This window comes from Pelodiscus sinensis, chromosome 6 (genome assembly GCF_052426305.1).
Source record: "Pelodiscus sinensis isolate ZL-2025 chromosome 6, ASM5242630v1, whole genome shotgun sequence".
NCBI lineage: Eukaryota > Metazoa > Chordata > Testudines > Trionychidae > Pelodiscus > Pelodiscus sinensis.
The window spans coordinates 86,294,950-86,320,439 of NC_143057.1; the positions used below are offsets into that span (position 1 = coordinate 86,294,950).

Consider the following 25,490-nt stretch of genomic DNA (forward strand, 5'->3'; position numbering starts at 1 on the left):
CCAGTGGGTATAGTGTACTTCAATTTTCCCCAAAGCCTTTGACAAGGGGTCTCATAAAAGGCTCTAAAAGTAAGTTGTCATGGGATAAGAGGGAAGGTCCTTTCGTGGATTCATAACTGGTTAAAAGACCAGAAACAAAGGGTAGGAATAAATGGTAAGTTTTCTGGGTGGAGGGTGGTAACTAGTGGAGTCCCCTAAGGGTCTGTCCTGGGACCCATCTTATTCAATTTATTTATAAATGATCTGGAGAAAGGGGTAAACAGTAAGGTGGAAAATGATTCCAACTGCTCAACACCAAAGTAGACTGTGAAGTGCTTCAAAAAGATCTCACCGAACTAAGGGTATGTCTACACTTGCTCCCTAGTTCAAGCTAGGGATGCAAATGTAGCCGACGGAAATTGCTAATGAAGCGGCAATTTAAATATCCTGCTCTTGATTAGCATAATCTCGCCTGCGCATTATTCCGCTCAACAGCTGATTCGAACCAGGAAGTGCACTGTGGGATGCATTAGATTCAAACTAACGTGTCCCGGAGCGCACTTCCTGGTTCGAATGAGCTGTTGAGCGGAATAACGCGCAGGCAAGATTATGCTAATCAAGAGCAGGATATTTAAATTGCTGCTTCATTAGCAATTTCGGTTGGCTACATTTGCATCCCTAGGTTGAACTAGGGAGCAAGTGTAGACGTATGCTAAGTGACTGGGCAACAAAATGGCAAATTAAATTTCATGTTGATAAATGTAAAGTAATGCACATTGGAGAAAAATAATTCCAACTATACATACAATATGATGGGGACTAATTTAGCTACTGCTACTCAAGAGAGATTTTTGGAGTCATTGTGGATAGTTCTCTGAAAACATCCTTTCAATCTGCAGTGGCAGTCAAAAGCAAATAGAATGTTGGGAATCATTAAAGCGATAGAGCAGCGTTTCCCAAACTATGGTCCGTGGCCCGATAACGGACCGCGGAAGAAAAATGCCGGGCCTCAGCGTGCCTGGTGGCTGCTGGCCTTTAGGCCAATTTGACCCATTCGGTCGAATCGGGCCCCACACCCCTGTACCCGGAAGTGCCAGCGAGTTAAGAGCCAGGGCCCTGCTCCAGCACTATGTGGAGCTGGGCCTCTCCCTGGTTCTGCCTGGAGTGGGCCCCAGATTCCCCCCCCCCCCCCACGCGTCCTCCCTCTCCGCCCCATAGCGTTCCCCTCGGCCCCGGACGTCTCTGCCGCATGCAGCTCCTCCTCGCCGCCTGCCGCCCATGTGCGGTGTTGCACATGGGGGGGGGGGGGAGAGGACGCCTGGGCATGGCGTGACGTCACGGCCCGGGGTTTTGAAACCCGCGGGAGTCACGTTGCGGGGCCTGGCTGGCTCCAAGTTCAGCCTCCGGGGCCTGAGTGCGGACCCCGGCCCCGCAATGTGGAAGGAAAAGGTGGGGGACCGGCTCGTGCAGCGGTGGAGGCGAGGGGGGGGAGAAGGCACCAAGGGACAAGGGTTTGGGAGAGACAAATGCCAGGGGACCAAGTGCAGACCATGAGGGAAAGGGCAGGAGGGGAGGTGTCAGTGGGATGGGGGACAGGGTGATGCTGGGAGAGGGGAAGGGCCCTGGAGGGGGAGGTTCTGGGAGAAGGCTTGAAAGAAGGGTGGGGCATGAGGAAGGTCAGGATGGAGCAAATCATGTGTGAGGGCACAGAGGCAGGAGGGGAATGGGGCAGAGACAGTTCGCAACTACTTGGGGCAATCTGGCTGGTAGACACACTCATGCAGCCTGAGCACATTTACCAGCCAGGCAGTTCAAAACTACAAACTGTGATACATCTAGTAATAATACAAGTTACTTACTGAGAGAAAATACCAGACATATAACATGTCTGGTATTTTCTCAGTTTTTTTCATGTGTTTATATTTTTGGGCTGCAAAAAGCAGAAGTGGGGGGGGGGGGGGGGGTGAAAGGGTTCCAATTAAAGTAAAAAGTTTGGGAAACCCTGGTCTAACCAGCTTTCTTTCTGTCTCACAGCCCATTTATCCAATCCATATTCCTTAACTTGCTGACAAGAATATTGTGGGTGACCATATCAAAAGTTTTGCTAAAGCTGGCACTGGGAGATTTGGGAGGACCAGAAACAACTTATTTGAATATTCATCATTTGGTTAATGAATATGCAAATGAACATTACTGGTCCTCCAAAAGTTCGTGAATGGATTTACTGGTCCAGGTATCAAAAAGTTTGGGAACCCATGGGATATAGAGAATAAAACAGAACATCTTATTGCCTCGATATAAAACCATGGTACGCCCACATCTTGAGTACTGTGTACAGATTTTGTCACCATCTCAGAAAAAGATAAATTGGCATTGGAATAGGTTCAAAAAGAGGCAACAAAAATGATTAGGGGTTTGGAATTGGTCCCATATAAAGAGATTAAAAAGACTGGGTCTCCATCTTAGAAAAGAGGAGTCTACGGGGGGGGGGATATGATAGAGGTCTATACAATCATGACTGGTGTGGAAAAGTAGTTTATTCCCACAATATAAGAACTAGGGGTCACCAAACGAAACTAATAAGCAGCAGGTTTAAAACAAACAAAAGGTACCTTTTCTTCATGCAGTGCATCAACCTGTGGAACTCCTTTCTGGAGGATGTTTGAAGTCTAGAATTTTAACAGGGTTCAAAAAAGAGCTAGGTAGATTCATGGAGGTTAGGTCCATCAATGACTACTAGCCAGGATGTGTAGGAATGGTGTCCCTAGCTTCTGTTTGTCAGGAAATGGATTAAAGGAGAGGGATCATGTGAGGATTACCTGGTGTTCCCTCCCTCTGGAGCATCTGGTATTAGCCACTGTTGGCAGATAGGGTACTGGGTTGGATGGACCTTTGGTCTGACCCAATATGGCCATTCTTATATTGTTCAATATAATTTTATATCCTTATGACAGTTCACCTCCTGGGTGTGGTTTGTCCTTCCTGCTCTTTCTTTCATTTGTGTGGTTGGTGGTAGTTAGACATCTCTTCCTTTTGGCACCAGTGGCTGGTTCTTGCAGCCTGCTATTCCTCCTCCCCAGCACCCAGTGGAGGTGTGGGCATCCCCATGCCATCACTGTCACTACCTTTTTATACAGTACTTCACACTTTTGGAAATTGATGGGTTTGATTTAGTGTCTCTGAGATCACTCGTACTAAAGCTAGCTACTCTACCATTTACAGCAGGGGCTCCCTTCCCTTTGGGCATATCTACAGTATAAGATCAGGGTTCAAACTCAGGCTTGAGCCTAACCCTACTCTTCTGTCTACACACGAATTATGCTATCCCAGGCTCACAGGACTGCAGAAGGGTGGAGGGTTTAAGCCTGAATCAAGCCAGAACCTGGGCTTCAAGCCCTGTTGGCTTGCAGAATAGACACAGTCCCACTGGACTTGTACTTTGTTGGACTCTTAGATCTTCCAAGTCTAGTGTAGACCTGGCCATAGTTGAGGTTAGAGTTCTTAAATGGGCTTAGCATTGGGCATAAGTTCCTGATTTAGTCAAAATGTTATGTAGCCAATCAGTGCGAAAAGAACACAGAAGGTTAGCTTAAGTCTTCCTACCTGATGGTGTCTAGGACATCCTGTAGGCAAACTGACTTTGTCCACTGGACAGTCTATTTACCACCATGAACAAAAGGCTAGAGCAGCCATGTTTTGGGAGGACGCTAGGAAGTCTGGAATATTGGCTGTTGGACTCATACCTGCAAAATGCAGTTTGGATACAGGATTCCTGGGTTTCAACAATCCCTAACCTAAGCCTTGAGGGTCTGCACTAGCTTGCAATGCCAGGTTAACCAACTCAGGGTCTGCTAACTAGAGTAGTGATGCTGGGATTACACTGCAGTTGAGACGTACCCTTTATTACTATTTCTCATGATTTGAAACATCCAGGCAATGCTCTGAACCCCCTTCCTGCAAATCCCTAAAGGATCTAAGGTCATGTTGATGGAGTCTATTAAAGAGAAAAAATATATTTTGACTCTCAGATGATATAGAACAGTGGATTACAGTTCTTGTGATGTTTTAATTATCTTATTAGTATTATGGTAGCAGATTCCAGCTCATTTTGCTAGATCCTGCATAGAGGTGCAGTAAAACAGCACCTGCCCCCAGAGACCTCAGCATTTAAATGTTTAAGTTAACTGGTAGGGAGGCAGGGAAGAGAGATGTAAGAGCAGCTTCTCTCATCAAAATAGCAACTTAAGTCATTTAAGCCTTTTGTACAGTGATAGAAATTAATGAGCTCTGATGTTACACTAATTAACATGATCAAAGTGTCTAGCTTGTTAATAGTTTATATCACAGCCAACCCTAACCTAGTGGACTGTTTTTGCTTCAAGTTTATAGCTGTAGGATTTATGGGATTTTTTTTTTGAGCGCTTAATTTTTAAATCAGACTAGTGATGTGCTACATTCTGGTTAGTTCACTGACTACTTGGGGCATGTGGATGAATTTAAATCTGACTGCTTTTGAAGGGTCATGTTCAGTATATGTTATGAGGTAATACACTAAACAAGGGGTGGGGAACCTGAGGCACAGGAGCCAGATGTGGCCCCCAGCTTGCTTGGATCCGGCTCCTGAGGGGAGCCCACTGCCCCCACCACAGGGCTAGTGCACACAAAACATACTAGCCTACGTCCCAAGGCTCTGTGCGAGGGAAATGTGGGGAGTGTTAGGATTGTGGACTGTCAGTGAGGGGGTTGGATTTTTTTCTTTTCATTTGTGTGTGGCTCTCAACTGACGTTTTTCTGTGGTGAGCAGCCCCCCAACCCAAAACAGTTCCTAAACCCTTACTGTAACAAACCCCTGGGATCCAAGCTATTTGGCCGTTAGTCAGAGGTTCATTCTAGCAAAAGGGAGGAGACAGCCCCTGGGGCTGGAGGAGCCCTGTGACACTACCTATTATTGAAAGGCATATGTCCCTATTTAGACTACTTTTGCTAACTGAACTCTTGTAACTTATCACTGTAGCATCTTCTTATTGGTGATGAGACTAACTTTTTGTGTGCATTATAGTGAAGTTTATTAAACTGCCAAATAGTGAATTTATTCCCCTAAAGAAGGTTGGTTTTTATTATTAAAATGCAGCACTGGTGATCAGGATATTGAAGTTTCAGTCTTGAGTCTGCCATGGGTTTGCTGTGTGACCTTAGACAAGGCAATTAAACTATGTACCTTCATCTCTTCATTGTAAAATGGGGGGAAATATTTACCTATTTCTAATTAGGTTGTTGGTAAAGTGCTTGTGAGATCCTGGAAAGAAGCTGTAGGAGAATTGCAGGAGACTTCCCCAGAAAAAGGCTTAAGTTAGTGTCACTTCTTCTTGTATGTTTTATTTGTGAAGACGACGTCACTGATTTTTTGTGAAGAAAGCTTGCTTTTTTTTCAGGTGAACAATTGCTTTTCAGTTTTCTTGCTCTTGAATTGAGACAGGAGGACAGAGTGCTTGACTTTGATTTTTGCCACACGATTCATTACTTTATGTAAACCACTAAGGTCTGCTTTCTTAATATCTTCAAACTTATTTTGATATGTTTCTAAGCCTATAGGTTTTGACTCTTTGGACCTGTTTTTTATTAGGTTTTCAATTTGTTTCTGCTATACTTTTCCAGATAACCATAAATGAATACAACATTTGAGGGAAAATAAAACATCTTGTTATATAAGGCAATTGTGTATCCAGGTTGCGTTCTTTTCGCTACAACAACAAAAGGTTAGAATATGCAGAGTGCTTCCATTGAACTATCAACAATACCAAAATTAGCAGTAGCTATTTAGTAGTACAGCGAAGTATGAATAGCTCATTATTTTACTCATGTGAGCTACCTTGTATTTGTAAACACTGAGTTTCTTGCACTGTGGTCTCTGGTTGTTTTAAGTCCTTCTGGAATTCCTGTCTTCTCTAACCTTTGGTAACCTAAATAGGGTATACTTAGCAGATTTTGCCAGCTTTTTCAACAAATATTGAGAAATAGATTGCAGTCTCTCTGGGCAGGACAGTCCTTTTTGTGAGCACATTGTTTAATATGGTGGGCCTGGAGGCCCCAAATAAGAGCTTGAGGTACTATCCTAAATGCATTAACTGCTTGGCACCGTAAGGTGGTGATGGGTACTCCACTGTTACTTTGCCACACTGAAAACTGACTACTTATTTCTGCTTTTTTTCCCTATTTTAACCTAGCTTCTGAACCATGACTGACTGTTTTCAAACCTCATTTCATGATTATTCTAGTTTCCTTAACCTCTTGAGGGACTTAGACTGACACAAGGCCTCTGTCAAACTGTATCCATTCTCTTAACACATTGAGAAAATTTCTAGTAGGCTGATATGGTCATGATCTAGCAGATGGGGTTGGAAAGGAATTTCCCCTACGACAGATTGGCAGAGACCATCTTCCCTGCCTTCCTCTGCAAATTGGGGCTCAGTGTCACTTGCAAGTGTAAATTAGTGTGAGTGGTGGATTTTCTCTAACTTGAAAGTGTTAAATCGTTAAATCATGGTTTGAGGACTTCAGTAACTCAGTGGTTGTGGCCTACTAAAGGAGTGGGTAGGGGTGATTCTGTGTCCAGCAGTGTGCGGAACATTAGACTAGATCATGATGGTCCCTTCTGACCTGGTCTGTGTGTATATGAGCAATATTGCTTAAGTTACCATAAGATTCAACAGTAGCTTGTATGTTTGTATATCCTGGATCTGTAGAGATAAGCTAGAGACCACATTCCTTTAGCAACCTGAGAAATATGGACAACTAATAAATTAAACACACCTTTATTTATTCTATGCCTGCATGCAAGGACCTTTTAAAAATCATTTTGAAATTAAAACAAAAACCTCTTCAATTAACATTTGGTCTCCCACGTCTGGTTATAATGTTTCAGCTCAAACAACTCTGCTTCTATGTAGACTGAAGTTCTCTGCTAACGCTAGTAATGCTCTGAATGCCAAAAGCTATTTTTTCTGAATAGCAAATTTCCTTATGGGCAGGTTTGGTTTCTGTAGTGGGTTTCACCAATATACAGTATATGTTGTTTGGGACATCTTCTCCATGCCTTTCTTCTTGCCAAACTAAAATGTCAGCCTTGTCTCTGGCTCTCAATCCGGTGTATAGCTAACCCTAAGGCCAACCCCAACATGGCTAAAACAAAGCTCTGAATTTTCCAATACTAGGCCCTCCCTACCACCACCTTTCTTGATTACTGTAATAACGCTGCCATCCTTCCTGTCATTCAAGACCACCATCTTTGGCTTTGGGCCTCTCTGTAGGTCCTTGCATCAAGGCTATGTATAAATCTTAAAAATTGTTTCTGCATAAGACATGGGCTTTCCAATCGATCCTTGTACCTACATGTACATGTACATGATATCACATCCATGCTACTGCAAAACCCTATTCCTTGGCCTTGACAGCTGCAATTTTATTTTACAGGTTTAATCCATTCAGAGTCCTGGTGCAGAGATGATTTTTCCTAGGCCTTTGCTTTACTGTCACCCTTCCTTTTGCATCTCTCCACAGATTGTCCTTCATAGTGTAAAACTGTTACTTAAGGTTCTCATTGTACATGTAATCTCTCATTTTTCTATCAGCTCTTGCCTGTGATTAGCCCATGCCTTTAGCTTCTGTCCAGCAGGCACTTGCATGTCCTCTTCACATCCCATTTTGAAATCCTCCTATGATGCTTCCAAAGAATTTAACAGTTAGGGCAGCGATGGGCTGATTCCACTGCTTAATATGCTGACCAATATGGTCTTATTGTTTTTGTTGCTCTCCCCTATCTCTATCATCTGACTTGTCTTGTGCTTAGATTGTCAGCTATTTGTGTCGTTGTTGTTTTGTCTCTCTATGCTTAGCATACTGGGATTCTGGCCTTAGTCTAGGTCTCCTATTTGTTCTTAAGGTAATATAAAAAAATTATAACCATCTCCCCAGTTACCTCCCAGAAACCACCCCAGATTTTTAAGAGAAATTGCTTAATTCCCCTTCTAAAATGTTGCTATGGCATCTTAATATCATTTCATTAATACTACTTACTCGTTCATGCCTGATCAGCTGACCTGGCTGGCCATCATGCTTGCAGCTAGAAAGAATTAGATTAGATTTCCTCTGGAGCTGATCATTGTGGCTTCTTTATCTGCTGCTTCACTGCTAACTCCCCTCCACTTCCCCTCCCTCGTTCCTTTACTTCCTTCCCATGGTGTTTGCTGTTTTGCTAGCATTTCTTCCTAGCCCTTCTTGGTAGCTTGGAAGCAAGCCAAGAACAGGAAGGTAAGATGGGCCTCCCTCATGATGATAGACTCAAGCTTTGTTAGTATTGGACCCAGGTCAATATATTACCTTGGAAAACTATTACTGAATTTGATGTACTTGATATTAGCTGGTGATAAAATATATCTTCAGACATAGCAAAATAAAATCTTTTTCAAGACTTGCACAAAGTGCCTGTTCAATTTTAGGGACTGGAGAAAGAGGTCTGCACTTACACATTTCACTACGTGCATTTTGCTATATATTGGAATGGTGACTGCCTATGCTAGAAATTAGAAATGCTGAGTAAACAAGGCTTGGCTTTGTCACCTGGCTTGTCTGAGACAGCAAACACCAGCCTGGACGGGCGATCCTAAACTTTAAAATCGCTTTCTGTGTGGCAGTTGACATTCTGGACTTCTAATCACTAATTAACCCACATAGAAGCACAGTGGGATAAAACAGATTAAAATAGCTAATAGTTTCTATGCTGCCACCTTGTGAACTTGGATTTTGTAAGAGTATCTACAGAATTCTATTTGTAGATGTGGCAGGAAAGCCTGGCATGGGAAAAAAGCATATACATTTGTCACTTTAACATACTGCACACAAGATCCTAATTCTCCACTGTTTTGTGTCTTTTATGTAGTCCCTATACCTTTACATGGTAAACACAAAGTGCATAAAAAAGGCTACCATGAGAGAACCATACTGTTAGGCAACATTGTGTAGGTGTGATGGATAAACAAGATGCCTAGTAATGAAGAATACAGCCCATAATTGTGCATGTGAAAGCAGTCACTGTGTGTGTGTGTGTGTGTGTGTGTGTGTGTGTGTGTGTGTGTGTGTACCCACACCCACACCTTACTAATAGATTTTTTAACAATTTACAATAGTTTAAAACAATATTTTAAAATCCAAAACTTTCTTACTAGTACAATGTTGGGGATTTGCTAAACAAAAAGTCTAGTTTTACTCTTGCTGAAGATTCAGATAGGTAAGGTACAAAGTCCTGTTCTCAACTTATCCTATATTAAAACAAGGCTTCTGTAAGTCATAAGTAGGGTTGTAAGAGTTTAACTATTTTACTGATAAGCATCATCTTAGAGATTCTAGTTGTAATTCAACTCTTCTGACAGCCGGCACTGGCTTCTGGCCTTGCTCCTGGGTGCCAGCTGTGGGCTCTGCAGTATAAGCCTTATACTGCAGAGACCGCAGAGCAGCCAGCTCTCCAGGAGTGGGGACAGCTGCCAGGAGCCATTATGCGTAAGCCCACTCCTGGGGAGCCAGCTGCACTGCAGGCTGTGCAGTATATACTACAGAGCCTGCAGCACATGTAACCACTAGGATTTTTAACAGTTACACGCTTACTTTTTTAAAACTTCTTTTGTATCGGTAGGCATAAGTCACAACATTCTCTGTTCCACTGCCCAAGAATGAAATATAACGGTGCCTTTCATAAGGCATGGGTTTGCCAACACTCTCTGGGATTGTTCTGGAGTCACCAGGAATTGAAAATTAGTCTTCAATTAAAATTGTCACTTGATGAAACTTCCAGGATTATGTCCAACCAAAATTGGCAAACCTAATAAGGCCCTATTCTGTATCCTGTGTATAAAAACTGAGTTAGTGTTCCGATAGATTCTGTAATGCTGGCAATGCAGCATAACTATGCCCTTCTTGTCCTAAAGTGTTATCTTAAGTTTATTTCAAGTTTATTGGCAGTACCCTATATGGGGATGCTACAGGAATTAAATTGAGGGGTTCGGTACTTTTGGATTACGTTTTTGGAAAGTGGCAGGACAGGTATAATGAAGAAGGGAGGTGTCACCTGTACACCTTGTTTCCCTTCCTTCCTTGTCTTAATAGAACGAAATTCAGTTGCAAGGTATGTAACTAACTGCATGGAGTCCAAGATGTGAATATCCGCTCTGGGTGTGGCTGATGTGTATGTGGAAATCCATGTGCGTTGGAAAAGGGGGAAAAATAGTTTCGCATACTAACATCTATTAACTGCTTCTTGTTTTCTACTAAGAGGATTTTAAATAGATTGGTGACTCCAAATAAAATAACTAGCTTACCTCCAGGTTAGGCACGTTTTTACTTCATTACAATGTGTGTGCTGGTCTCATGAGAACAGAGCAAAAAGGGTAGTGGTTCTCAGATATGAACATACCACCCTCAATTCCCTTTTAGTAACTAAACTTTCTGAGCATTTTAGTAATGCTTCTAAGTAACGCCTCAGTATTTGGCTTGTGATCTTTGTCCTCTTCAGGCTTCATTGAACCTGCCTTCTCAAACTCATGAACATATTTATGGCCTTTGTTACATGCATTTTGAATTTATTCTTAAATAAGTGTATTTGTTTTTCAAATACAAGACAGTTCAGATAATAGTGTAGCAATATTAAACAAGTTATTTTGAGCTTGCGTTCAGCACTTCTCTAGTCTTCTGTGCTGAATGTTAGCTATAACAATTCAAATGCTTGTCAGCAGTACTTTTTTATTTAACCGCACAAATTAACAGCATTTTCTTTATCAGTTAAGTTTGTGGTGAAGTGTAAATGCTTCCAGTTACTACTTCAACTCTCCTCTTGTTACTTTAATAAAAAAAAAACCCTACCTTTTCCAAGTTTAAGTATGATCTCTCGTTACTACTATATTGCACAGTGAAACCAGAATCTTTTGCTGTGTGGCACTCAAGGTCTGTCATACAGGTAATCACTGTTACTGTGCCAGGAATTCACTAACTTTTTGATGTCTTTTGATTTATGTTGCTACGAATAAAAAGCATTGTACTGTAGATAGAAACTATAGCTCAGTACTCAGTTCCAGCTGGCTCTAGGTTGCTTTGTATCGGTTGCATTTTTGGAGCCTTTCATCTTGAGGTAGCATATTTTAAAAGGCAGAATCTTCTCTCTCTGAGCTGACAAGTACTGCAGTAGCAGAATATAAGATTCCTTTGCATTCCAAGGACAGCTTCGTTTCCTAAAATATACACTTTATGGGAAATATGACGTTCCTTAAAGATACACTTGCATTGAAGTTCACCAGGCAAAATTAATAAACCTAGTTGTTCATCTTTTTCACACCTGGTTTAGATAGATCAATCAGGAATATGTTCTCTGCCATACCATAGCATGTTTTAAAGAACTACCAAAATGATTTCATTTAAATAAAGACCAAGCTGTTAGAAATATTTTTGAAATGTGAGAACTGAATCCCACCTCACTTGTATGCCAAAATTAGAATTGAAGCCCTTCATATTGTTTCCTGTTATAGTTCGTCGCATCCCTGCTGCTCAAGTGGTGTAAAGATGACAACCTTTCCTCCGCATTTGATGTTAATGACATCAGTTGTCTGGAGGCAAAACATCGTTGAACACTTACCTTGTCAGAGAAATAGGTGTCTTGTGCACCATTTTATTTGTTTAATTCCGAGCTATATGTGATAGTTACCTCGATAATGACTGGGCATGGGTTTGCAGGGGGAAATACTTTGCCTCAGATTAGGATACCTTGTCTGGATAGAGAACTATTAAGATTAAACCAACTTTTTGTGCCTTCCTTATGTTAATTTGATTCAGGAGCCAATGTGGTAACTTAGACAGCCCTGAAGGAATGTTGGTTATGCCAGACTTCAGCAGCGCTGCTGAGAATCTCAGTAGTTAAATGCCAAAGCCCTGTCTGTCTCGACATCATCTCCTGCCATGGAACACCCCTACATCAGCCTTTGCCAGGGGTTCTTGGGGCTGTTGTTTTCTGTTCCTGCAACAGGTAGGTTCTCTTTGGTAGGTGCAGGGGCATGAAGAGCCTCTTCTGCTATCCCAGCTGCTTTATTTAGCATGCAGGGGACACAGAATCTTGCCTTCATGCTCTCTTCTCTTTTTTTGTTGTTGTTGGTCACTGTAACATTCATTACACTTGAAATAAATGTGAAATTAGGGTGACCATAGTAGATACAAAGGCCAGAAGGGGTCACAATGAACATTTGATTCAAGTTCCCGCATAACCCTGGCCAGAGGACTTCCCTGAATGATTTCACTTTGAATTATTTTTTTAACTTAACTGAGGTGGCAACCCCAGAGGTGTTGGGGCTATGAACTGCTAAGTCTAGTAGTATTAGGGCTTAGCTCTGGCACAAATTAAGAACTGTTTTTAGGGAAAGTACAAGGCAGGGGTGAGCAATAATTTTTGGTTGGGGGGTCACTCCATGAATTTGGAAAGTGATTGAGGGCTGCACTCTTCCATGATATTAATGGAGGAGGTGGGGGGAGGAGGGGAGGTCTGGGATAGAGGTTAGGTACAAAAGAGTTTGGGGTAAGGGATTAGGGTGCAGGAGGGAGTGTGGGGTCTGGGAGGAAGTTTGGGTGAAGGAGAGAATTGTGACCTGGGACACTGGATTAGGGTGCAGGGGGGTGAGTTAGACCTAGGGCTGGTAATTGGGGTATAGGAGGGGATGCAGGCAATTGGGTTGTGAGCTAGGGCAGGAAGGGATTGTGATCTGGGGCAGGGTATGGGGGGGAGGGGGTCAGAGGGTTGGGGAAGGGAGGGGCTGCAGTGCCAGAGGCAGGCTCTGGCCAGGAGTCTTGCAAGACAGCAGCCCAGCAGTTTCTCAGGCATGCAGACAAGGAGCCTGACCTGCCCTTCCCAGGCTGTAGCCATGTGCTTTTTGAATAACTGAGCCAAGGAATGGAGGGGGACTGGTGCTTCATGGCTGCCTGTTACTCAAACAGGCAGCTCACACTAGAAACTGGCTAGAAACTGTCCAATGGGGTTGTGCTGGGGTCAGGAGCAGCACTTGAATCCTTTCTCCTCCCCTCTAGGCACAAGAGTTTTTAAAGAGAAAACACCCCACAGCTGCATTTCTGAGCAGTGTGAGACTGGGGTGAGGCAAGCAGGGAGCTTGCCTGGGGCTGCCCAAGGCATCTGTGGGCCAGATCTGGTAGCTTGGCGGGCCAGATCTGGCCCATGGGCTGTAATTTTCCCAGGCCTGGTATAGAAGCTCCATGCCAAGTTTTGTTTGGGCTGGACATCTCTATTGTAGTCTCAGAGAAATACAAATAATCCAACAGCCTCTGCCTTTCTCTATACTAGCAGTAGTTTCAGGTCAGTTAAGGCCACGGTGTCGGATTGGATTATGATGCTCTATAGCAGAAATAATGTAAATGTACTCTTAATTTCATATGCGAGAATTCTGGTTTTGCTGACAGCCTAAAGTGGCAAGCTCTTCATTGATTGTTGATAGCCAAAAGGCTATCCTGCTTTTTCTATGCTGTCCAGTGTTCTTACATTCTCTGCACTTGCTTAGTCTTTGTGTTTGTAACTCATGTAATAGTCCGCCTCCAAAAATAAATGCTTATGTTATGCTGTTGTGTGCTAAAGGAAAAAACAATTTGAGAGCTCCCCACCAAGAAGTCTTAGATTTCTCAACTGCATGAATAAATTACTTTCTAAACTTCAAAGCTACCTAGAGAAATAATCAATGTCAAAATTGTGTATCATTTCTATTTATTGCCACTCTCAGAACATACATTTGCATTTAATGACAATCAAATTTGCATACAACTATGCACTCCAATAGCAACAAAAAGGGAAGGATAAGCAACCACCACAGAATGATCATATGAGGAATAAGAATACAAGGCTGAACTTGAACATTAGTTTCCTATCAAGCAGCTCTTGCTGCACTTTGACAAGGCTACCACCACACACACAAGCATCAGTTTTTTCTCCTCCATAACGTATTCTTCCCCAAACACCCTGATTTATGCATACAATGTCTTTAACACTGACATTATTTTACAGAAGTTTATGTATCTGACTTGATTGGAAAGAATAATTTAATTGTAAGTTAGTGATGTGAAAGAAATTTGTACACTTATACAAATGTAAAGATCAAAAGGAGCAAAGGCACTATGCAATTGTGTGCTGGAGTATACAGTAAACAAAAGATGGCAGCCTTATGGCTATTACCAGCCAAGAGGGATGCTATACAGGGGATTATGACAAGGCCACATCCCATATGAGTATGAGCTTGTAGGAGGTCAGGATCCTGCCTTCAATGATCTCCCGGATTGCAAAAGACTAGCAACATCTGGAAGTAAACAGCCAAACAGCAACGGGCAAAAATATTAAAGTAATAAAATGTACGGTATTTGTCCTGAGAACTTACTGAGCTGACATGAAAGTAGGAATAAGAGATCCTCCGGAAAAGGGCTTTATTCCAGAGGATCGCGCCAGTCTAGATGCTTTTTTCCGGCTTTTCCCCAAGCCGGGAAAAAAGCGGCGGACATGTTTATTTAAATCCGCGGGGGATATTTAAATCCCCCGCGGATTTCCCTATGCTGACTTACCTGATCTGCATCCCTTTTCCGGAATTTGTGGCCAGTCTAGACGTAGCCCTTGGGTAGAACAGAGGAAACATGTCAGTGAACCCATACTTTTCACTCAGTCTCTGCACCGCAGGCCAAGGTGCTTCTTAATGACACTGGTTCCGTACAGTTTTTGTCTGATACAGTCTAAGATCTATTTTTAGGGTTGCCAGGTGTCCAGTTTTCCACTAGACAGTCCGGTTTTGGGGCCCTCTGCCCAGTAAAAATAAATCCAGAAAATACCGGACACGTGCAATGTCTGGTATTTCCTGGTTTTCCGGCTGGGAGCTGGACACAAGCCAGGTGGGGGGAGTGACTGGGAGGCGGGGCGCGATCAGCATTGGGAGCCCTGGTTGTGTGTGAGTAGGAGGAGGGGCAGCCCAGTCCATGCTCCTGCACGCCGGTCAAGCGTGTGGTGGACCCGCAGCCGGACTGACTTGCATGGGATGGGAGCGCCTTGAGAACTGCACAGCCCTGGTCAGGCCTGCTCCCTGCCAGCTGATTCACTCCCCTGCCACCTCCTAGCTGGCTGGTTGGTTGATTCTCCCTGACTTTTCCTCCCAGTCTTCCCCGGCCAGTCCCCCCCATGTCAGCTCTGCCTCCCGTTGGCCGGTTCCTGCTCTGGATCTTCCCCGGCCAACCCCACTGGACCCCCCACCAGCCCTGCGTCTGGCGGCCAGTTCTCCTCCCTCCCCCACCCCCCGCGAGCTCCCTTGGCCAGCTCCGCCTGTGCCGGCCGCTCCCCCCACCTCTCCCGGCCAGCCCTTTTGCCCCCCCCCCCCACCTCTGTTAGCTCTGTTTCCTTCCCCCACCTTCCTCCTGGCCAGCACCCCTCCCCTTTCCCTCCCTCCCAACCTTAACCCCCCTCCCCCCATGAAGTGTGTCCAGTATTTTACTTTTTATGACTATCTGGTTACCCTATATCTATTGTTTGTAATTTTCTGAACTATTTGGATAGTCTTTGCCTGAGAGAAACCACTTCTAGGGTTTTTTTCAGAAAATGGCTGTCTGCAAGGTTTACAGCATCCTCTCCTCCCATCTGTAATCATGTTAGCATCTCTATGGTAACGGGAGTTGCTTCAGTGGAAAAATATCAGGGAAAATAATAACTGTATTTGTAGCTCCTTTTAATGTGTTTTATCAGGGAACCCAGTATCACAGGGCCAGCCACTTTGATGTGGACCAGCAATGCTGAATGGAACACGGTTTTGAGATCCTCTGGTTTAATCTGAGCACTGACTTTCAACTTACAAAACTCTAAGTTCTTTTTAGCATTTTAAGGGATACTACAAATCAACCATAATTGCTGTGTATTAATGATTAAATAGCTAAGAACATAAGAACGGTCGTACTGGGTCAGACCAAGGTCCATCTAGCCCAGTATCCTGTCCACCAACAGTGGCCAGCACCAGGTGCCCCAGAGAGGGTGGACTGAAGACAATGATCAAGTGATTTGTCTCCTGCCATCCCTCTCCAGCCTCTGACAAACAGAGGCCAAGGACACCATTTTATCCCCTGGCTAATAGCCTTTTATGGACCTAACCTCCATGAAATTATCTAGTTCTCTTTAAACTCTATTATAGTCCTGGCCTTCACAGCCTCCTCTGGCAAGGAGTTCCACAGGTTGACTACATGCTGTGTGAAGAAGAACTTTCTTTTATTAGTTTTAAACCTGCTCCCCATTAATTTCAGTTGGTGTCCTCTAGTTCTTCTGTTTAGGGAACTAATAAATAACTTTTCTTTATCGGCCCTCTCCACACCACTCATGATTTTATAGACCTCTATCATATCCCCCCCCAGTCTCCTCTTTTCTAAACTGAAAAGTCCCAGTCGCATTAACCTCTCCTCATATGGGACCCGTTCCAAACCCCTAATCATTTTAGTTGCACTTTTCTGAACCCTTTCCAAGGCCAAAATATATATTTTTGAGGTGAGGAGACCACATCTGTACACAGTATTCAAGATGTGGGCGTACCATAGTTTTATACAGGGGCAGTAAGATATTCTGTCTTATTTTCTATCCCTTTCTTAATAATTCCTAGCATCCTATTTGCCTTTTTGACCGCCGCTGCACACTGCGTGGAAGTTTTCAGAGAACTGTCCACGATAACTCCAAGATCTTTCCTGATTTGTAATAGCCAAATTAGCTCCCATCATACTGTACGTATAGTTGGGGTTATTTTTCCCGATGTGCATTACTTTACACTTATCCACATTAAATTTCATTTGCCATTTTGTTGCCCAATCACTCAGTTTCGTGAGATCTTTTTGGAGTCCCTCACTCCATAGTCCTTCTATCTTGACTATCCTAAACAGTTTTTTATCATCTGCAAACTTTACTACCTCACTGCTTACCCCTTTCTCCAGATCATTTATGAATAAGTTGAAAAGGATTGGTCCCAGGACTGACCCTTGGGGTACACCACTAGTTACCCCTCTCCACTCTGAAAATTTACCATTTATTCCTACCCTTTATTTCCTGTCTTTTAACCAGTTCTCAATCCATGAAAGGACCTTCCCTCTTATCTCATGGCCATGTAATTTACACAAGAGCCTTTGGTGAGGGACCTTGTCAAAGGCTTTCTGAAAATCTAAGTATACTATATCTACTGGATCCCCCTTGTCCACATGTTTGTTACCCCTTCAAAGAACTCTAACAGATTAGTAAGACAGGATTTCCCTTTACAGAAACCATGTTGACTTTTGTCCAACAAATTATGTTCTTCTACATTCCTGACAATTTTATTCTTTACTATTGTTTTGACTATTTTGCCCGGAACTGAAGTTAGACTAACTGGAATTGCCAGGATCGCCTCTACAGCCCTTTTTAAATATTGGTGTCACGTTGGCTACCTTCCAGTCATTAGGTACGGAAGCCGATTTAAAGGATAGGTTACAAACCACAGATAATAGCTCAGCAATTTCCCTTTTTAGTTCTTTTAGAACCCTTGGATGAATGCCATCCGGTCCCGGAGATTTGTTAACATTAAGTTTTTCTATTTGTTCCAAAACCTCCTCCCAAAACTAGCTCAGACTAGTTTAGTATCATACAGAAACTATAGTGAAGAATAAAATTGTCAGACATGTGGATGAACATAATTTGTTGGGAAGTCAACATGTATGATTTCCCTTTACAGAATCCCTTACTAATCTACTAGAGTTCTTTGAGGGCTAGGGGAGAGGGAGGTAGGGTGGGTCAACAAGCATATGGACAAGGGAGATCCAGTGGATATAGTGTATTTAGATTTCCAGAAAGCATTTGACAAGGTCCCTCACCAAAGGCTCTTAATTCATGACAATTTACCTAAGAGGGAAGGTCCTTTCATGGATTGATAATTGGTTTAAAAGATAGAAAATGAAGAGCAGGAATAAATGGTCAGTTCTTAGAATGGAGAGAGGTGGCTAGTGGTGTCCCTCCAGAGTCTGCACGGGGGCCAATCCTATTTATAAATTGTCTGGCAAAAGGGCTAAACAGTGAGGTGGCAAAATTTGCAGATGATACTAAATTGCTCAAGATAGTAAACAACAAAGCAGACTGAAGAGCTTCAAAAGGTTTTTGCAAAACTAGGTGATTGGGCAACAGAATGGAAAATGATTTTTAATATTGATAAATACAAAGTAATACATATGGGGAAAAATAATCCCAACTACACATACAAAATGATGGGGACTAATTTAGCTGTAACCACTGGAGAGAGATCTTGGAGTCATTGTGGATAGTTCTCTGTAAACATCCAATGTGCAGCATCAGTTTAAAAAAAGCAAACAATGTTAGGAATATTTTTTTTAAAAGGAACAGAGAATAAGACTATCTTATTGCCTCTATATAGAGCCATTGTTTGCACACATCTTGAGTACTGCATACAGATGTGGTCGCCTCATTTCAAAAAGAGATTGTCATTGGAAAAGGATGAGAAAAAGGGGCAACAAAAATGATTAGGGGTTTGGAACAGGTCTCATATGAAAAGAGATTAAAAAGACTTGGACTTTTCAGCTTAGAACAAAGGAGACGTAGGGGGCATATGATAGAGGCCTCTAAAATCATGACTGGTATTGAAAAAGTATCTAAGGAGAAGTTATTTACTTATTCCCCCAATATAAAAACTAGGGGTCACCAAATGAAATGAATAGGCAGCAGGTTTAAAACAAACAAAAGGAAGTTTTTCTTCACAGGGTGCACAGTCAACCTGTGGAACTCTTTGCCAGAGGATGTTGTAAAGACCAGAAATTTAACAGAGTTCAAAAAAGAACTGGATAGATTGATGAAGGTTAGGTCCATCAATGGCTATTAGCCAGGATGGGTAGGAATGTTGTCCCTAGCCTCTGTCCGGTGCTGGAAATGGATGACAGGAGAAGGGGTCATTTGATGATTACCTGTTCTGTTCGCTCCCTCTGGGGCATCTGATATTGGCCACTGTTGGAATACAGGATACTGGGCTAGATGGACCTTTGGTGTGACCCAGCATGGCCGTTCTTACGTTCCTCCATCCCTTTGGAATGAGTGGATCTTTCCGTTTCTTCTATTTCCATGACCCTGCTGCTGACTTAAGTGTTTTTTGTAAAATGCCAATCATGCTAGTTTCCAAATCTTTTCAGGTTTATGAAAGTTGTTTGCTGCTTTTATGTTTGTTTGATATCTAGTATGCTATCACTAACACTGCCGTTATCTCTCTTGAAAGGTAAAGTGACTTATTTTTAGTGTTGCTTCATCCATTCTATGGTTACTTTGGGGGCATTGACAGCCCTTACTTTTTTGTCTTCCCCTTTCCCTCTCCTTGTTGGGGGAACAAACAGACTTATTTTCCTGTATCTGCCAAAAGCTCTGTATTGTCTCTCATTAAAGTGTAAGTTCAACTAAGCAGGATGATATCTTCAACAAAAATGAGGCCATCCAATTACGCTCAGAACATTTTCCTCAGTTGCCTTCTGTAGTTGCTTTCCTTATGTGTCAATAACAGTACAAAACACAGAGGGGGGGGGGGGAATAAACCCTTGCCTTACTTGGTTTGTCAGTGTCTTAATGCACATTCAGCATTATCGTATATAGCCTTGATTGGTTTTGGTGTTCTATAGAGTGCTGTTTTCCAAAGACAACCTGGACACAATATCAAAAGCCTTCTTGAAATTTATAAATTTTATCAGAGTTGCTTTTTACTTGGTTATATAGTAGGTCTTAACAACAACAATATGGTCTGCCTGTGAGCTCACTAAGTTGGCAGTCTGTTTCCTGATGCATATCAGCATGATGTTGCACATGATTTTCTTATTTCTGTAAACTTGAATTTGTATCAATGGAAATAGTGTCAGTTGACATGAATGTGGTGAAATTGGCAGTTAAACATTCACAGATACAAATCAAATCCTTCATGCCTTCTGATTTAATAGAGGAAGGACTTTAACCCTGTTTACCAATGAACTATATAGTCACTACAATTGAGGGTCTTTGGGAACATGTTTATAGCACTGTCTCTATTTGCTAGGCATAATGTTGTTTGAATAGAAATGGCATGAAAATTGCTATTTAGTCAATTGCTTTCATTAACATTAATAAAGAAATGCAACACTATAGTAGGTGGAGGTGCAGATGCATACCTGTTCCATGAGGATGTGAAGTACTTAAATTTATCAGACTCCTTATTTTGGTAGTTAGACTCTGATACATAAGCTGTTACAGCTCCGTTAGTGGTAATTTCCATCTGTTGTATCAAAGCACACATGTAGCTGCCCTTCTGTTGCCCTGTGCATGTGTCGGTACTTCTATTAACACTTAATAGAAGTGTGGAGTTTTTGCTGCTGCAAAGGTTACTATGTGAGACCATATATAAAAGGGATGACTGTTCTAATATACTGTATCATGTTAAAATTGGAGCCAACAGGTAATTCTTGGCCTTGTGTTTTGTAGATGGATGGAGGTTTGTTTGGATGAAGAACTGCCGCCCACTACTGAATTGGAAGAAGGGTTAAGAAATGGAGTTTACCTTGCCAAACTAGCAAAATTCTTTGCCCCTAAAATGGTCTCTGAGAAGAAAATCTATGATGTGGAACAGACACGATATAAGGTAACTAAGGTTTCATTGTCTGAGGTTTTTTGTTTTTTGTTTTTTTTTTTAGTCAAAAGCTAAAACTCAATAGTTGTTGCTCTTGGCTCCATCTTTCTGACTCTGTTTTAGCACTGCAAAAACTTGTGCCTGTCATGTTCACAAGGCTGCTGATGCAGATAATGTTTTGTGTCCTAATAAATATGGAATTCTACTCCTCTTGTTTCACTGTTAAAGGTCATTTGTGTTGTATCATCAGAGAAATTAATCTTACCTTTCTCCCACCAGTTGCGTGCACACAAATTACTGTAGATCTCCCCATAGTCTGAAGGACTGCGGTCACAGCTGGGATGGGAACTGTAGCCCTAAAGAGCAGGGAGGCAATACAATAAAAACTGCACAGAGAAAACATGATAGCTGTACCAAAGGTTTAAGACCAAAAAAGTGCTTTCATCTCCAGGGAAAGCTTTGATAAGGACACAAAGCATTACCATTTGTAAAATTACAATCCATTAGGAAATAGAGGCCTCACGTCCTATGACAATTTATTTAAAAAAATTGTTTGCGAATAGTCTCCTAATGAGATATGCATGATTTAGCTTTAATATCAAACACTTTAACGTGGAAGAACAAAAATCAAACACAGGAAGTTTTCCTGTTGTATTCACAAGCTACTTAGTGATGATGAAGAATCTGTTTAGGATCCCATGTGATAAATGTGGATATAACTTTAAAATAATGCTTATGCTTTTAAAATTTTTTTCCTTCTTTACTTACCATATTTGGAGTTAGGGCGTCTGTCTCTTGGGTAGCCCTAAAACAGGAGCATATGTCTTAACTTTTTTTTCCCCCCCAAGTAATGGTCTTGTTAGCTGATAGGGAAGGATGGTCCTTGTTTCCTGAAATTGAGGCTTGAAATGCAGTGGTGATGGAACTGACTTTGTCAATATTTGACTTACAAGCTTGTCTACGTAAATATGTATGGCATGCTAGTTGTGATGTAAATCCATAGCACTCTAGTGTGCTTCATGACACCTGTCTGTGTGCACCCTGTTGCTGTGCATTAAAAGTTCCCAAGTATGTGCTGAGGCATTGAAGTAACCTTGGGAACTGTTAGTGCATAGCAACAGGGTCCACATGCTCATGTGCAATAGGCAGGAGTTCTATAGATGTACAGATGTTTCTGTGGATATCCATGCCCTGTTAGTGAGTTGGAATCTGGAAAGTTCATCATGCAGCATTGAAAATCATATATGGATTTCAGAAGACATCACAGAATGTTCAGTTTTGAATTTATGTAAAACTTCAGTCTCTTTGAAAGATGCCCTTTAGGTTAGATGTGTCCTTACTTTGTTTTTAAGGAGATGAAACTAATTCAAGAAAATATGAAGTCCACTAGAAACTGTTGTAGCTATTGTTCTTAAGGTGGAAGGAACTCTTGATGCCACCATTGTATGCGGTAGTGTATATAATCTTAATACAGATTGGCCTATAGAAATGCTTCCTCTTACATTTTGATGGTTAATATAGAAAGTCCACGGTACAAATATTCTCATACACCATTTTTTCCTCAGTACAAAGATAAACTATATTGTGGTAACTGAAATCACACTTTCAAAGATAAAATGTTAAACTGCCAGTTCTTATAAAACACAAAAGCCTCATTTCAACAAGTGTGACTGGATAACTTTTTATTAGTATAATTCACAATCTGGCACGTTCCTGTATTCATCACCTTATCTTTTTGTATGAATTTAGTACTAATATTAACATGCCCTGCTTGTGAAATTCTCTTTCCACACGATTTAGAGAAGTGCAAGCTTTTTGGAAGCCCACCAGGAGCAGCAAAAAGGCAAAATTCTCCTTACTGCTTCAACACTGAGTCAACTTTGACCTAAAGGGGTTTTTCCCAGAAAGTCAAAGTAGAAGGTTCCCTATGCTTATGATCATGATTCCCATAGTGCTACTGAGAGATTACAAAACCTGTGCCAGATGATGCCTAAATTTTTGTAATGTGGCTATGTGCCCACTAGGAAATGGAGGCAACCAGACTCAACTTGCGTAGATCTTTGGACAGCAATCAAATGATATTTTTAGTTGCAGCTGACCTAGTCTAAAGCATAAAAGCTTTTATTCCAAGCCTGAAGAGCTTTCATTCAAAGGAATGTGCTAGTGAGGGGTTACCTTCAGACTGAAGATTGGAGGAACTAACCAGTCCACACCTTCAGCTTCATGTTGGAAAAATTCCAAGAATTGGAATTTATAAACAGGTACTATGAATCTGTGCACCAAATCTTGACCCTGCTTGGTTTGGGGACCCAGTTCAAATATTTTTACAGCAATTTCCAGGATTTCACATACTCTCTTCAAATTCATGATTTCTGTGACAAATCATAGCCTTAATGTTGGTTTCTTACTCCTGGTTTACACTAGGGGATAAGTTCAAATTAAGATACACAACTTAACCTATACAATGAACATAGCTGAAGTCAAAGCATGTTAAGTCGAATTTTAGCATTATCCATGCTGCAGGAAGTCAAAGGGAGCACACTCTCCCTTCGACTTCCCTTACTCCTTGTAGAACCAGGACAACTGGCATCAACTGGAGTACCCTTCTCAGTTCGAATTAGCGTGTCTTCACTAGACCCGCTAATTTGGACCCTGGTAGATCGACTGCAGCTACTTCAATCTTACCTTTAGTGTAGACATGGCCTTACAGCGGTCAGACTTCCGGAGTTGTAATCAAGTAGTTGCATGGAAATCTCAGGTGGGCATTCACATGCAGGGAGGTTCTTCGACACTGTCGCCTGAAATTGGGTGGAGGAATAAATGGTATTTAGGGAGGCTTTTTTTGTGTTGCTATTGTGAGCTATGAAAAGAGCATATCTGAATTGTGCACATTCATATGTTGACATGAAGCCTTCATTGGGAAATATACCTCAGAAGATTTGATTCTAATCAGAACTTGTACTGAGAAAACAGTTGCTACAAAACTTCTGGCTTTTTACGGGAAATTGCTTTTTAAATTGTCAGTTTTATTTTTTTCTGTGAATTTGTGGTCAGATTTGATTATATAACCATTCAAGAACTGAACAAAACGTTTAACACTCAAGTACTTAACAGTCAAATGCATACATGACATTTATTTATTGATTGATTTAAATATTTTTACTCCACCTCTCTATTTAAAATCTGAGGCATTTTACAAAATTTTTTAAACACTTTATAAATATTTATTTATAGTAAAATACATGACTCCAAAGTGGTGAAGAACATAAAACCTGCTAAAACACCTCAAGAGAAGGGACACCCAGCCACACCCTAAACACCAATAAAAGTGTGGGTAAAAAGGTTCTTAAACTTTTATCAGTAGCAATTAGTGACTGGTTTGTATTATATGACTTGTATATGTGAGAGAAGATTAAAAGCAGGCTTTTCTCCCTCCTCCCCCCAAAAGGTAACGGCACCTCTTCTTCTGTTGTCCTACTTTGGAGATGGTTTAAAAAAAAATAGAGTAAATTTGTCCATAGCCTTATCCCATGAAAAGGGAGGGATTTCTGAATCTCTGCCTGGCAAACTGGCCAAATACTGAAAAGCTACTTCCAATGTGGGGAGAAGGGGGAGGGGCGAGGGAGAGAGAGAGAACACATTGACAACTTCATTCAGAATTTTTCAGTATTTCAGGAAATTTCACTTCAAATATTGTTGTGTGTGGGTTTTTTTTTTTTTTTTGGTTTTTTTTTTTTTAAACTAAACTAATGGATACTCCAAATTTCCAACTTAAGATTTTGAAGACTGCTTATGCTCAGAATGAGCTTGCAACAAAACAAAATAAACAAAACCTTGGAAACAATTGAATTTCAGTGAAAAGGGCTTGTGTTTAGTGGAAAAAATAGTGGAATATTTCAACTAAATGGGCCCACTTCTCAAATTTTTGGCAAAAATGACTTTCATGTGCTCTCTTCTATGTTGCATACCCTCTAATCATAAATCACTTGAACTTCCCAGAAGACTTTATAAGACTATCTCTTTTCTGTAACAGACCTTTCTCTCGTATTTGCATTTCAGGCTTTCCTTGCCCAACTAGAACAGAAGCTTAATAAAGAAGGCTTCTATAGAAATGTTTCTTGCCTTGTTAACAATGGGACTCTTTGAACAAACTTGCATGGAAACAGGATTTGGGGCACAGGCATTGGGATTACAAAGTCCACCTAAAAGGATGAGTTACATGGCATGTAACTGCCTTATTTGGCATGCAGTTGAAACTTTCTGGCTTTAGGGTCACATACTGATAAAGTTGAGAAATTTATTCACAGGAGAAGTGCAAAATTGTTAAGTGAAGGAAGATACAGAGCTTAAAGAAAATAATCTCTCAATCATCTCTTGTCTCTCCCTCCCTCTCTCCCTTGCACTCCTTCCAATTAGAAATCGGGCCTTCATTTTCGACACACGGATAATACAGTGCAGTGGCTAAGAGCAATGGAATCCATTGGCCTACCTAAGGTAAGGATTTGAATGACATGAAATAACTACTGCAGACGGAGTTGAATAAAAACAGTGAGATTATTTTCCCCTTAATTTGTTGAAAGAAATTATTGCTGAAAACATCAGTACTGGGAAGATCTCATTCAGGATACAAATCTAAACGACATTGCTTAAAAATGTCTGTTTCCTTTGTGTCTCTTGTTCCTTGTCACCTTAATTTCCTACTTGCTGTTTATTTTGTCTGTTTTTCTTCTTCCTATTTATTTCCAGTGACTGTTTCTAGTTTCTCCTGAATCTTCCAAGTAGATTTCCATGCTGTTCTTCCATCTG

General features: G+C 41.5%; 1 protein-coding gene and 1 long non-coding RNA gene across 6 annotated transcripts in view; one reads left to right on the forward strand and one right to left on the reverse strand.

The window, feature by feature from the left end:
- IQGAP2 (IQ motif containing GTPase activating protein 2) overlaps positions 1-25,490 on the forward strand; it is a 214,712-nt gene that overhangs the window by 84,466 nt on the left and 104,756 nt on the right. For all 5 annotated transcript variants that reach the window (XM_075932302.2, XM_075932305.2, XM_075932304.2 and 2 more), the window contains exons 3-4: positions 20,540-20,696; positions 25,101-25,178. In XM_075932302.2, coding sequence (XP_075788417.2) covers positions 20,540-20,696; positions 25,101-25,178 — 235 coding nt within the window. The remainder of the gene's footprint in view (positions 1-20,539; positions 20,697-25,100; positions 25,179-25,490) is intronic.
- The window catches only part of LOC142829927 (uncharacterized), a 42,650-nt gene continuing 31,384 nt past the window's right edge, over positions 14,225-25,490 (reverse strand). Inside the window, exons 2-5 of the long non-coding RNA XR_016349924.1 lie at positions 23,370-23,482; positions 20,950-21,040; positions 14,620-14,667; positions 14,225-14,360 (exon numbers count right to left, since the gene is read on the reverse strand). This is a non-coding gene — a long non-coding RNA (uncharacterized LOC142829927). The remainder of the gene's footprint in view (positions 14,361-14,619; positions 14,668-20,949; positions 21,041-23,369; positions 23,483-25,490) is intronic.